We start from the raw sequence: 14080 nt of genomic DNA on the forward strand, positions 1-14080 counted from the left end.
GTTGGAGGTGACCGTGGCCTCACACCTAGAGTAGGCAAGTGGACGGACGCACAGCCCCTATCTTGGAATGGTGCAAATTGTCCGCATCCTAAATTCTGTTGCGTACGTGCGAGTCCTGCGGACCATACGTACGTGTGAGGTGCCATCCGTTTGGACTTTCTTGGACTGCCGTTTCGTCCAGGATTACGCCAGCTGACCAACTCGGCTCGACCTTCTCTGATAAAGGCATGGCACCGATGCTGCCAACCGCACGGCTGGGTTTCAGTGAGATAGAACCTTTGATCACACGCCTTACCAGTCTCTTGTGGCATGGCGGCCCTGCAGCTTGCCGCCCTCCTTGCCCTGCTGCTCGCACTGTGGCGTCTCGTGTGGCGGCCGCGCGCCATGGCGCGGTCGTTCGTGAGGCAGGGGATCCGAGGGCCGCCCTACACGTTCCTGGCCGGGTCCTTGCCGGAGGCGAAGCGGCTGCTGATCGCTGGCCGGAGAGGCGTGCCGCCCCTCGACGCCGGGTGCCACGACATCATGCCCATCCTGCTGCCGCAGTTCCACAGATGGGTTGCCGATTATGGTAAAGTACTAACGGTAAATGGCTTCTTTAGATTAAACTGATAGCTACCTATTCCCAAACTCCTCGAGGAACTGAATCTTCCTTTCGATATAATATGATCCTACAAGCTAGGATTGAGATGGTTGGTCGTTGCATATCTAGTTGCAACATTATCCTTAATCATATTTAATTAATTCTCGGATATAGTATTCATAACTTTTTTTGTTCGTTCAGGCAAAACGTTCCTGTTCTGGATCGGGCTGATCCCCGCCATCTTCTCTATCGACCTGCAGCTGATAAAGCAAGTGCTCACAGACATGACGGGCCTGTATCAGAAGGACTTCATGATCCCCGTGCTCAAATCCCTCTTCGGCAACGGCGTCATATTGATAAATGGTGACGATTGGAAGCGGCACCGGAAAGTAGTCCTTCCTGCTTTCAACTATGAGCAGATCAAGGTTAGAGCATGGTCAATAGTATAGTCAGGCGATAGCTATTCTTTTGGGAAAAAACTTATGATCCATTAATCAGACATCATGGCAAAACAAAGAACACAAAAAGTAACAAAAATTACATTAAATGCACAGAAAAGATGATAATTATTCAATAACATTAAGGGCCTGTTTAGTTCCAATAAGTCACCTGACTTATAAGTCAGGTGATTTAAAACCAGTGACTTATAAGTCATGTCTGTTTGTTTGTCACCTGACTTATAAATCACCTGAGCACACCTTCCCATCTTGTTTTTTAATGTAAAGGTGGTGGGATCCATGCAAAAGGGGGTGACTTATAAGTTTTAAGTTGGGGTGAAGCAACTTATGACTTGTAAGTTGAGGTGACTTATAAGTTAGGTCTGTTTGGCAAAATAAGTCACTTTTTGCACTTTTCGACTTAAAAGTTGGTGACTTATTTGAAACCAAACAGGGCCTAAGGTTGATCACAAGGTTGGCTATTAGATTAGTCTTAATTATACTTGCATTTATAGATTTCTCCTATAAATGCACGTGAGGTGTGAGCATTATTAGTGTTGTAACTTCTAACACTACACATGGGCTAATGATTTAACCCGTGTGTAGAGCATGTCAGCGGTGACGGCAGAGGTCACAAGGCAGATGATACAGCAATGGGGCGAGCAGATACACCAAAGCAACAGCGACAAGAAAGCAGCTGAGATAGACATGATCCACGCCTTCAACGACCTGACTGCCAAGATCAACGGCCGTGTCGCCTTCGGCACTACCCACCGGGATGTCGAGGAGGTCATCGTCTTGATGCAGGAGATGCAAAAGGTCGCCACTGCGGCCATGCTCGATGCTCCAATACTCTGGTAGAGTAATAGTAGTATTTGCTTACAGACCAGTTCTGAATCCAAGCTCATGACATTAACCATGTTAATCTTATGCCGTTCAATTCAGGTATCTGCCGACTCGGCGTAACTTGCACGTTCGACGCCTGAACAAACAGCTGAGAAGCAAGATCATGTCGATCATGCAGGCACGGCTGGCCGCAGATGGAGCCAAATATGGTCGAGGAGACACCGGCGGCTGCGGGGACGACCTGCTCGGGCTGTTGTTAGAGGCGTGGACACCGCACCGGCAAGTGAGGGGCGGCGATACGCTGACAACTGACGAGGTGATTGATGAGTGCAAAACCTTCTTCGCCGCAGGGCAGGAAACCACGGCCACCCTCCTCGTCTGGGCCATGTTCCTGCTTGCCGTGCACCCCCAGTGGCAGGACAAGGTCAGGGAAGAGGTCCTCCGGGAGTTCCCCGGCGGGGAAAGCGACGATGTGGTACCCAACGCGGATGTTCTCGCCAAACTGAAGCTGGTGCGTACATTTCAACTGTCAATGTCATTTTTCCTATATTTTCGTACGAATGTATTCGGTATCATAAATGCTCATATTGTTTCTATAAAGTTGATCAAAGTTTACAAAATTTAACTGTTGAGATTTTTTGTATGTAGTGTAATTTTGCAAAGAGGGAATAACTAATGTGTTGTGAGCATGCACTGTGACTTTTAACTTATGCAGCTACACATGGCATTGCTCGAGACATCGCTGTTGGAAATATGCCCTAGAGGCAATAATAAAAGTATTATTATATTTCTATGTTCATGATGATTATCTTTTATTCATGCTATAACTGTATTATCCGGAAATCGTAATACACGTGTGAATACAAAGACCACAATATGTCCCTAGTGAGCCTCTAGTTGACTAGCTCGTTGTGATCAACAGATAGTCATGGTTTCCTGGCTATGGACATTGGATGTCGTTGATAACGGGATCACATCATTAGGAGAATGATGTGATGGACAAGACCCAATCCTAAGCATAGCACAAAGATCGTATAGTTCGTTTGCTAGAGCTTTGCCAATGTCAAGTATCTCTTCCTTTGACCATGAGAGCGTGTAACTCCTGGATACCGTAGGAGTGCTTTGGGTGTATCAAACGTCACAACGTAACTGAGTGACTATAAAGGTGCACTACAGGTATCTCCAAAAGTATCTATTGTTTTATGCGGATCGAGACTGGGATTTGTCACTCCGTATGACGGAGAGGTATCTCTAGGCCCACTCGGTAATGCATCATCATAATGAGCTCAAGGTGACCAAGGTGTTGGCCACGGGATCATGCATTACGGTACGAGTAAAGTGACTTGCCGGTAACGAGACTGAACAAGGTATTGGGATACCGACGATCGAGTCTCGGGCAAGTAACGTACCGATTGACAAAGGGAATTGTATACAGGGTTTGATCGAATCCTCGGCATCGTGGTTCAACCGATGAAATCATCGAGGAGCATGTGGGAGCCAACATGGGTATCCAGACCAAGCTGTTGGTTATTGCCCGAGAGTGGTCTCGGTCATGTCTGCATGTCTCCCGAGCCCGTAGGGTCTACACACTTAAGGTTCGGTGACGCTAGGGTTGTTAGGAAGACTAGTATGTGACTACCGAATGTTGTTCGGAGTCCCGGATGAGATCCCGGACGTCACGAGGAGTTCCGGAATGGTCCGGAGGTAAAGTGTTATATATGGGAAGTTGTTAAACGGGCACCGGAAAGTTTCGGGGTCATACCGGTATTGTACCGGGACCACCGGAAGGGTTCCGGGGGTCCACCGGGAGGGGCCACCCCTCCCGGGGGGGCACTTGGGCTGTGTGGGGATAGCAGCCAGCCCCTAGTGGGCTTGGCGCGCCCCCCCTTGGGCCCATGCGCCTAGGGTTGGGGGGGAAACCCTAAAGGGGGCGCACCCCCCTTGCTTGGGGGGCAAGCCCCCCACCCCTTGGCCGCCGCCCCCCTCTAGGGTTTCCCTAGAGGGCCGGCCCCCCTTGCCCCTTCTCCTATATATAGAGGGGTGAGGGGAGGGCTGCTACACACCACAACTCAAGGCGCAGCCCCTCCCCTCCCCAACACCTCTCCTCCTCCGTACGTGCTCGGCAAAGCTCTGTCGGAATACTGCTGCACCAACTGCACCACACCGTTGTGCTGCCCTTGGAGCTGCCTTCCTCAACCTCTCCTTCCTCCTTGCTGGATGAAGACGGAGGAGACATCTCCCATCCCGTACGTGTGTTGAACGCGGAGGTGCTGTCCGTTCAGCACTTGGACATCGGTGATCCGAATCATGTTCGAGTACGACTCCATCATCACCATCCCCTTGGCAAGCTTCCGCTCGTGATCTACAAGTGGTATGTAGATGCAAACTCTCTCCCTTGACTCGTTGCTTAGATGAACTCATAGATGGATCTTGGTGAAACCGTAGGAAAAATTTTAATTTTCTGTAACGTTTCCCAACAGTGGTATCAGAGCCAGGTTTATGCGTAGTTCTCTTTGCACGAGTAGAACACAATTTTGTTGTGGCCGTGGATCTTGTCAACTTACTTGCCACTACTAGTCTTTTCTTGCTTCAACGACATTGTGGGATGAAGCAGCCCGGACCAACCTTACACGTACGGTTACGTGAGACCGGTTCCACCGATTGACATGCACTAGTTGCATAAGGTGGCTGGCGGGTGTCTGTCTCTCCCACTTTAGTTGGAGCGGATTCGATGAAAAGGGCCCTTATGAAGGGTAAATAGAAGTTGACAAAATCACGTTGTGGTTATTCGTAGGTAAGAAAACGTTCTTGCTAGAACCCAATTGCAGCCACGTAAAAGATGCAACAACAATTAGAGGACGTCTAACTTGTTTTTGCAGCGATTGATCATGTGATGTGATATGGCCAGAAGTTGTGATGAATGATGAATTGTGATGTATGAGATCATGTTCTTGTAATAGGATTCACGACTTGCATGTCGATGAGTATGACAACCGGCAGGAGCCATAGGAGTTGTCCTTATTTTTGTATGACCTGCGTGTCATTGAAGAATGCCATGTAACTTATTTTACTTCATTGCTAAACGCGTTAGTCATAGAAGTAGAAGTAGTCGTTGGCGTGACAACTTCATGAAGACACGATGATGGAGATCATGATGATGGAGATCATGGTGTCAAGCCGGTGACAAGATGATCATGGAGCCCCGAAGATGGAGATCAATGGAGCTATATGATATTGGCCATATCATGTCACAACTATATAATTGCATGTGATGTTTATTATGTTTATGCATATTGTTTACTTAGGATGACGGTAGTAAATAAGATGATCCCTTACAAAAATTTCAAGAAGTGTTCTCCCCTAACTGTGCACCGTTGCTACAGTTCGTCGCTTCTAAGCACCACGTGATGATCGGGTGTGATGGATTCTTACGTTCACATACAACGGGTGTAAGATAGTTTTACACAGCGAAAACACTTAGGGTTAACTTGACGAGCCTAGCATGTGCAGACATGGCCTCGGAACATGGAGACCGAAAGGTCGAACACGAGTCGTATGGAAGATACGATCAACATGAGAATGTTCACCGACGATGACTAGTCCGTCTCACGTGATGATCGGACACGGCCTAGTCGACTCGGATCGTGTAACACTTAGATGACTAGAGGGATGTCTAATCTAAGTGGGAGTTCATAATTTGATTAGAACTTAATTATCATGAACTTAGTCTAAAGCCTTTGCAAATATGTCTTGTAGATCAAATGCCCAACGCTCATGTCAACATGAACTTCAACGCGTTCCTAGAGAAAACCAAGCTGAAAGATGATGGCAGCAACTATACGGACTGGGTCCGGAACCTGAGGATCATCCTCACAGCTGCCAGGAAACAATATGTCCTAGAAGGACCGCTAGGTGACGCTCCCGTCCTAGAGAGCCAAGACATTATGAATGCTTGGCAGTCTCGTGCTGATGATTACTCCCTCGTTCAGTGCGGCATGCTTTACAGCTTAGAACCGGGGCTCCAAAAGCGTTTTGAGCATCACGGAGCATATGAGATGTTCGAAGAGCTGAAACTAGTTTTCCAAGCTCACGCCCGGGTCGAGAGATATGATGTCTCCGACAAGTTCTACAGTTGTAAGATGGAGGAAAACAGTTCTGTTAGTGAACACATCCTGAAGATGTCTGGGTTGCACAACCGTATGACCCAGCTGAATATTAACCTCCCAGATGAGGCGGTCATTGACAGAATCCTCCAGTCGCTCCCACCAAGCTATAAGAGCTTTGTGATGAACTACAACATGCAGGGGATGGAAAATACCATTCCTGAAGTGTTCTCAATGCTGAAGTCAGCAGAGGGTGAAATCAAGAAAGAACATCAAGTGTTGATGGTCAATAAGACCACTAAGTTCAAGAAGGGCAAGGGTAAGAAGAACTTCAAGAAGGAAGGCAAGGAGGTTGCCGCGCCTGGTAAGCCAGTTGCCGGGAAGAAGTCAAAGAATGGACCCAAGGCTGAGACTGAGTGCTTTTATTGCAAGGGGAAGGGTCACTGGAAGCGGAACTGCCCCAAATACTTAGCGGATAAGAAGGCCGGCAACACCAAAGGTATATTTGATATACATGTAATTGATGTGTACCTTACCAGTACTCGTAGTAACTCCTGGGTATTTGATACCGGTGCCGTTGCTCATATTTGTAACTCACAGCAGGAGCTGCGGAATAAACGGAGACTGGCGAAGGACGAGGTGACGATGCGCGTCGGGAATGGTTCAAGAGTCGATGTGATCGCCGTCGGCACGCTGCCTCTACATTTACCTACGGGATTAGTTTTGAACCTTAATAATTGTTATTTAGTGCCAAGTTTGAGCATGAACATTGTATCTGGATCTCATTTAATATGAGATGGCTACTCATTTAAGTCCGAGAATAATGGTTGTTCGATTTATATGAGAGATATGTTTTATGGTCATGCTCCGATGGTCAATGGTTTATTCTTAATGAATCTCGAGCGTAATATTACACATGTTCATAGTGTAGATGCCAAAAGATGTAAAGTTGATAACGATAGTCCCACATACTTGTGGCACTGCCGCCTTGGTCACATTGGTGTCAAGCGCATGAAGAAGCTCCATGCTGATGGACTTTTAGAGTCTCTTGATTATGAATCGCTTGACACATGCGAACCATGCCTCATGGGCAAAATGACCAAGACTCCGTTCTCCGGAACAATGGAGCGAGCAACCAACTTGTTGGAAATCATACATACCGATGTGTGCGGTCCAATGAGCGTTGAAGCTCGCGGAGGATATCGTTATGTTCTCACTCTCACTGATGACTTAAGTAGATATGGGTATGTCTACTTAATGAAACACAAGTCTGAGACCTTTGAAAAGTTCAAGGAATTTCAGAATGAGGTGGAGAATCAACGTGACCGAAAGATAAAGTTCCTACGATCAGATCGTGGAGGAGAATATTTAAGTCACGAATTTGGCACACACTTAAGGAAATGTGGAATCGTTTCACAACTCACGCCGCCTGGAACACCTCAGCGAAACGGTGTGTCCGAACGTCGTAATCGCACTCTATTGGATATGGTGCGGTCTATGATGTCTCTTACCGATTTACCGCTATCATTTTGGGGATACGCTCTAGAGACAGCTACATTCACTTTAAATAGGGCACCGTCTAAATCCGTTGAGACGACACCGTATGAATTATGGTTTGGGAAGAAACCTAAGCTGTCGTTTCTAAAAGTTTGGGGATGCGATGCTTATGTCAAGAAACTTCAACCTGAAAAGCTCGAACCCAAGTCGGAAAAATGCGTCTTCATAGGATACCCTAAGGAAACTGTAGGGTATACCTTCTACTTAAGATCCGAAGGCAAGATCTTTGTTGCCAAAAACGGATGCTTTCTGGAAAAAGAGTTTCTCTCGAAAGAAGTAAGTGGGAGGAAAGTAGAACTCGATGAAGTACTACCTCTCGAACGGGAGAGTGGTGCAGCTCAGGAAAATGTTCCTGTGATGCCCACACCAACTGAAGAGGAAACCAACGATAATGATCAAGGTACTTCGGATCAAGTTGCTACTGAACTTCGTAGGTCCACAAGGACACGTTCCGCACCAGAGTGGTACGACAACCCTGTCCTGGAAATCATGTTGTTAGACAACGGTGAACCTTCGAACTATGAAGAAGCGATGGCGGGCCCAGATTCCAACAAATGGCTAGAAGCCATGAAATCCGAGATAGAATCCATGTATGAAAACAAAGTATGGACTTTGACTGATTTGCCCGATGATCGGCGAGCGATAGAAAACAAATGGATCTTTAAGAAGAAGACGGACGCGGATGGTAATATCACCATCTATAAAGCTCGACTTGTCGCTAAGGGTTATCGACAAGTTCAAGGGATTGACTACGACGAGACATTCTCTCCCGTAGCGAAGCTTAAGTCCGTCCGAATCATGTTAGCAATTGCCGCATACTATGATTATGAGATATGGCAGATGGACGTCAAAACGGCATTCCTTAACGGGCATCTTAAGGAAGAGCTGTATATGATGCAGCCGGAAGGTTTTGTTGATCCTAAGAACGCTGACAAAGTATGCAAGCTCCATCAATCCATTTATGGGCTGGTGCAAGCATCTCGGAGTTGGAATATTCGCTTTGATGAGATGATCAAAGCGTTTGGGTTTATGCAGACTTATGGAGAAGCCTGCGTTTACAAGAAAGTGAGTGGGAGCTCTGTAGCATTTCTCATATTATATGTGGATGACATACTCTTGATGGGAAATAATATAGAATTTCTGGACAGCATTAAGGCCTACTTGAACAAATGCTTTTCAATGAAGGACCTTGGAGAAGCTGCTTATATATTAGGCATCAAGATCTATAGAGATAGATCGAGACGCCTCATAGGTCTTTCACAAAGCACATACCTTGATAAGATTTTGAAAAAGTTCAAAATGGATGATTCCAAGAAAGGGTTCTTGCCTATGTTACAAGGTGTGAGATTGAGCTCAGCTCAGTCACCGACCACGGCAAAAGATAAAGAAGAGATGAGTGTCATCCCCTATGCTTCAGCCATAGGATCTATTATGTATGCCATGCTGTGTACCAGACCTGATGTAAACCTTGCCGTAAGTTTGGTAGCAAGATACCAGAGTAATCCCGGCAAGGAACACTGGACAGCGGTCAAGAATATCCTGAAGTACCTGAAAAGGACAAAGGACATGTTTCTCGTTTATGGAGGTGACGAAGAGCTCGTCGTAAAGGGTTACGTCGACGCTAGCTTCGACACAGATCTGGATGACTCTAAGTCACAAACCGGATACGTGTATATGTTGAATGGTGGAGCAGTAAGCTGGTGCAGCTGCAAGCAGAGCGTCGTGGCGGGATCTACATGTGAAGCGGAGTACATGGCAGCCTCGGAGGCAGCGCATGAAGCAATTTGGGTGAAGGAGTTCATCACCGACCTAGGAGTCATACCCAATACGTCGGGGCCAACCAAACTCTTCTGTGACAACACTGGAGCTATTGCCCTTGCTAAGGAGCCCAGGTTTCACAAAAGGACCAGGCACATCAAGCGTCGTTTCAACTCCATCCGTGAAAATGTTCAAGATGGAGACATAGAAATTTGCAAAGTACATATGGATCTGAATGTCGCTGATCCGTTGATGAAACCTCTCGCGCGAGCAAAACATGATCAACACCAGAACTCTATGGGTGTTCGATTCATCACAATGTAACTAGATTAGTGACTCTAGTGCAAGTGGGAGACTGTTGGAAATATGCCCTAGAGGCAATAATAAAAGTATTATTATATTTCTATGTTCATGATGATTGTCTTTTATTCATGCTATAACTGTATTATCCGGAAATCGTAATACACGTGTGAATACAAAGACCACAATATGTCCCTAGTGAGCCTCTAGTTGACTAGCTCGTTGTGATCAACAGATAGTCATGGTTTCCTGGCTATGGACATTGGATGTCGTTGATAACGGGATCACATCATTAGGAGAATGATGTGATGGACAAGACCCAATCCTAAGCATAGCACAAAGATCGTATAGTTCGTTTGCTAGAGCTTTGCCAATGTCAAGTATCTCTTCCTTTGACCATGAGAGCGTGTAACTCCTGGATACCGTAGGAGTGCTTTGGGTGTATCAAACGTCCCAACGTAACTGGGTGACTATAAAGGTGCACTACAGGTATCTCCGAAAGTATCTATTGTTTTATGCGGATCGAGACTGGGATTTGTCACTCCGTATGACGGAGAGGTATCTCTGGGCCCACTCGGTAATGCATCATCATAATGAGCTCAAGGTGACCAAGGTGTTGGCCACGGGATCATGCATTACGGTACGAGTAAAGTGACTTGCCGGTAACGAGACTGAACAAGGTATTGGGATACCGACGATCGAGTCTCGGGCAAGTAACGTACCGATTGACAAAGGGAATTGTATACAGGGTTTGATCGAATCCTCGACATCGTGGTTCAACCGATGAAATCATCGAGGAGCATGTGGGAGCCAACATGGGTATCCAGACCCCGCTGTTGGTTATTGCCCGAGAGTGGTCTCGGTCATGTCTGCATGTCTCCCGAGCCCGTAGGGTCTACACACTTAAGGTTCGGTGACGCTAGGGTTGTTAGGAAGACTAGTATGTGACTACCGAATGTTGTTCGGAGTCCCGGATGAGTTCCCGGACGTCACGAGGAGTTCCGGAATGGTCCGGAGGGAAAGTGTCATATATGGGAAGTTGTTAAACGGGCACCGGAAAGTTTCGGGGTCATACCGGTATTGTACCGGGACCACCGGAAGGGTTCCGGGGGTCCACCGGGAGGGGCCACCCCTCCCGGGGGGCCACTTGGGCTGCGTGGGGATAGCAGCCAGCCCCTAGTGGGCTTGGCGCCCCCCCCCCTTGGGCCCATGCGCCTAGGGTTGGGGGGGAAACCCTAAAGGGGGCGCACCCCCCTTGCTTGGGGGGCAAGCCCCCCACCCCTTGGCCGCCGCCCCCCTCTAGGGTTTCCCTAGAGGGCCGGCCCCCCTTGCTCCTTCTCCTATATATAGAGGGGTGAGGGGAGGGCTGCTACACACCACAACTCAAGGCGCAGCCCCTCCCCTCCCCAACACCTCTCCTCCTCCGTACGTGCTCGGCGAAGCTCTGTCGGAATACTGCTGCACCAACTGCACCACGCCGTCGTGCTGCCCTTGGAGCTGCCTTCCTCAACCTCTCCTTCCTCCTTGCTGGATCAAGACGGAGGAGACGTCTCCCGTCCCGTACGTGTGTTGAACGCGGAGGTGCTGTCCGTTCAGCACTTGGACATCGGTGATCCGAATCACGTTCGAGTACGACTCCATCATCACCATCCCCTTGGCAAGCTTCCGCTCGTGATCTACAAGTGGTATGTAGATGCAAACTCTCTCCCTTGACTCGTTGCTTAGATGAACTCATAGATGGATCTTGGTGAAACCGTAGGAAAATTTTAATTTTCTGCAACGTTCCCCAACAATCGCGTCTCTACCCTCCAGTTGTGTACATACAACGGAAAGCTGCCTCCGACACCGTCCTCGGAGGCATCAAAGTACCCCAGGGAACAATCATATCAATCCCCATTGGCATGCTACATCGAGACAAGGAAGTTTGGGGCCCCGACGCCAACGAGTTCAACCCCATGAGGTTCGAGCAGGGCGTCACAAAGGCTGCCAAAGACTCCAAGGCGCTCTTGACTTTCTCTCTAGGCCCGAGAGTGTGTACTGGTCAGAACTTTGGCATCGTGCAAGTGCAGGTTGTCATGGCAACGATCCTCAGCAAGTTCTCCATATCCCTCTCCCCGGCATATGTTCACAAGCCAAAGTATCTTCTGTCTTTGACACCCAGGCTAGGGATGCCTCTCATTTTGAGGAATCTACTATAGATGGGTGAGAAAGTTTGCTAATTAAACTCATTGTAACGCATGAGAGTAAATTCATTATAATTTCAGTGTCTTGCTTATGGTACGACATTCTACATAATTGATTTGGAGATGTAACCAATTATGCATGCAGAGATCATATCAACTTGGAGTAATAGACGAATCTTCTTGGATACAAATGTTAAAACCAGGATATTGGTGCAACTGCACGACACCCTTGAGGGGTGCGGCTATCTCATTATATATAAGTACCAAAGGGTACAAGTACAAGTACAACACGTATACACAAGTCTACGTATACATATACAGTCTAACACCCTCCCTCAATCTTAACTGTGGCCTGAAGTACAAACTAAGTTAAGATTGTGCCTGCAGCCTACAAACTGTGGTTGTGGAAGAGGCTTCGTGAAGATGTCAGCAAGTTGATCCTTTGATGATATGAACTTGATGCTAAGCAGCTTCTGTGCAACACGCTCTCGAACAAAGTGATAGTCAACCTCAATATGTTTTGTCCGAGCATGAAACACTGGGTTAGATGATAAGTATGTAGCACCAATGTTATCACACCAAAGCACTGGAGAATGAACCGAAGGAACTCGCAACTCCCTCAGCAAGGACTGAACCCAAATGATCTCAGCTGTCGCATCAGCAACTGCTTTGTACTCGGCTTCTGTGCTGCTGCGAGACACCGTAGCCTGCTTGCGAGCATTCCAGGCAATCAAGTTGGGGCCAAGAAACACTGCATACCCCCCCTTGGATCGCCGGTCATCAGGACTACCAGCCCAGTCTGCATCGGAGAAGGCTGAGATCTCATAAGACGGCGCACGCTGGAGGAGCAAACCATGAGATGCAGTGAGACATATATAACGCAGAATGCGCTTCACAGCTGACCAATGGGATGTTGTGGGCGCATGAAGAAACTAACAGACACGATTGACTGCATAAGAGATGTCTGGTCTGGTGATAGTAAGATACTGCAGGCCTCCAACAAGACTGCGGTACTCAGTGGCATCATCAGAGGAGAGAGGGTCTCCATCAAAAGCAGATAACCGATCAGTGGCAGACATAGGAGTAGTGACAGGTTTACACTGCAGCATACCAGCAGGACGCAACAAATCCAGAGCGTACTTCTTCTGAGTAAGAGTGACTCCAGCAAAAGACTGTGAAACCTCCAGACCAAGAAAGAAGTGCAGAGCACCGAGATCCTTGACAGCAAAATCACCACTCAATGCAGCCACAAGACGGTCTGCCGCAACATCTGAGGAACTGATGAGAATAATATCATCAACATAGACCAGTAAATACATCGTAACCTCAGGGCGTTGAAGAAGAAATAGTGATGTGTCAGCAGTAGAAGGAATGAACCCAAGTGCTCGCAAAACCGAACCAAGACGTGCATGCCAGGCACGGGGAGCCTGCTTAAGACCATAGAGCGCCTTAAAAAGACGACAGAGATGATTAGGATGTGCAGGATCCACAAACCCTGGTGGCTGACGCATATAAACCTCCTCCTCCAGAACTCCATGCAAAAAAGGCGTTCTGCACATCAAGCTGACGGAGAAACCATCCTCGAGTAACAGCAAGGGATAGTAGTAGACGAATGGTAGTGGGCTTGATAACTGGACTGAACGTGTCTTCATAGTGAAGACCATACCTCTGTTTGAAGCCCTTAGCCACTAGCCTTGCCTTGTAACGCTCGATGGAGCCATCAGCATGCCGTTTAACTTTAAACACCCACTTAGAGTCAATGATATTGACTCCAGACACTGGAGGAACAAGCTGCCAGGTGTCATTCTTCAGCAATGCTTGAAACTCCTGTTCCATCACGGCACGCCAGTGGGGAATGCCTAGTGCAGCCTGAAAGTGGCGAGGCTCAGCAGTGGGATCCGCAGCAGCATGAGCCATGCACGCGGTGAGCCACGCAACAGTCCCATCGGTCCGAATCTTAGGCTGAAAGACACCGGTCTGACTGCGCGTGCGATGTCGAGGAGCAGCAGGTTGTGGTGGCGACGCAGGGCATGATGCAGGCGACGAAAGAGGCGACCCCGAGTCGGCAGGGCTCACGCCAGAGCCACCGGGCGTCGGAGAGGCGGGCGGTGTGGCGCCCGACACGGCCACGTCGCCCAGGTCCACGCCGGAGCCTCTGGGCGCAGAAGGAGCAGGCGATCCTGGGGTGGCCGGCCGGGTGGCCGGCCCATCAGGAGCCGAAGCCGGCCCATGCGGGCATGGCGTGGCTGGCCCAGCAGCGACCTCCTGCGAGGCCATCTCGGGCGACTCCCACGAGGCGGGCGAGGTCGACGCTCG

General features: G+C 48.4%; 1 protein-coding gene across 1 annotated transcript; it reads left to right on the forward strand.

Moving 5' to 3' along the window:
• The first annotated feature begins 254 nt into the window (after nt 1-254).
• Nucleotides 255-11844, forward strand: LOC123129931 (cytochrome P450 709B2). Its single transcript, XM_044549895.1, has 6 exons — nt 255-568; nt 782-1005; nt 1624-1874; nt 1963-2374; nt 2579-2601; nt 11374-11844. The coding sequence occupies exons 1-6, from the start codon at nt 310-312 to the stop codon at nt 11777-11779; spliced, it is 1575 nt and encodes a 524-aa protein (XP_044405830.1). The 5' UTR covers nt 255-309; the 3' UTR covers nt 11780-11844.
• Nucleotides 11845-14080: the final 2236 nt, after the last annotated feature.

This window comes from Triticum aestivum, chromosome 6A (genome assembly GCF_018294505.1).
Source record: "Triticum aestivum cultivar Chinese Spring chromosome 6A, IWGSC CS RefSeq v2.1, whole genome shotgun sequence".
In the NCBI taxonomy this organism is placed as follows: domain Eukaryota; kingdom Viridiplantae; phylum Streptophyta; class Magnoliopsida; order Poales; family Poaceae; genus Triticum; species Triticum aestivum.

Coding starts and splice junctions, on each gene's coding strand:
- LOC123129931 (XM_044549895.1), top strand. CDS start 310: ATGGCGGCCCTGCAGCTTGCCGCCCTCCTTGCCCTGCTGCTCGCACTG. Junction 569..781: donor CAGATGGGTTGCCGATTATG/GTAAAGTACTAA, acceptor TTGTTCGTTCAG/GCAAAACGTTCCTGTTCTGG. Junction 1,006..1,623: donor TCAACTATGAGCAGATCAAG/GTTAGAGCATGG, acceptor ACCCGTGTGTAG/AGCATGTCAGCGGTGACGGC.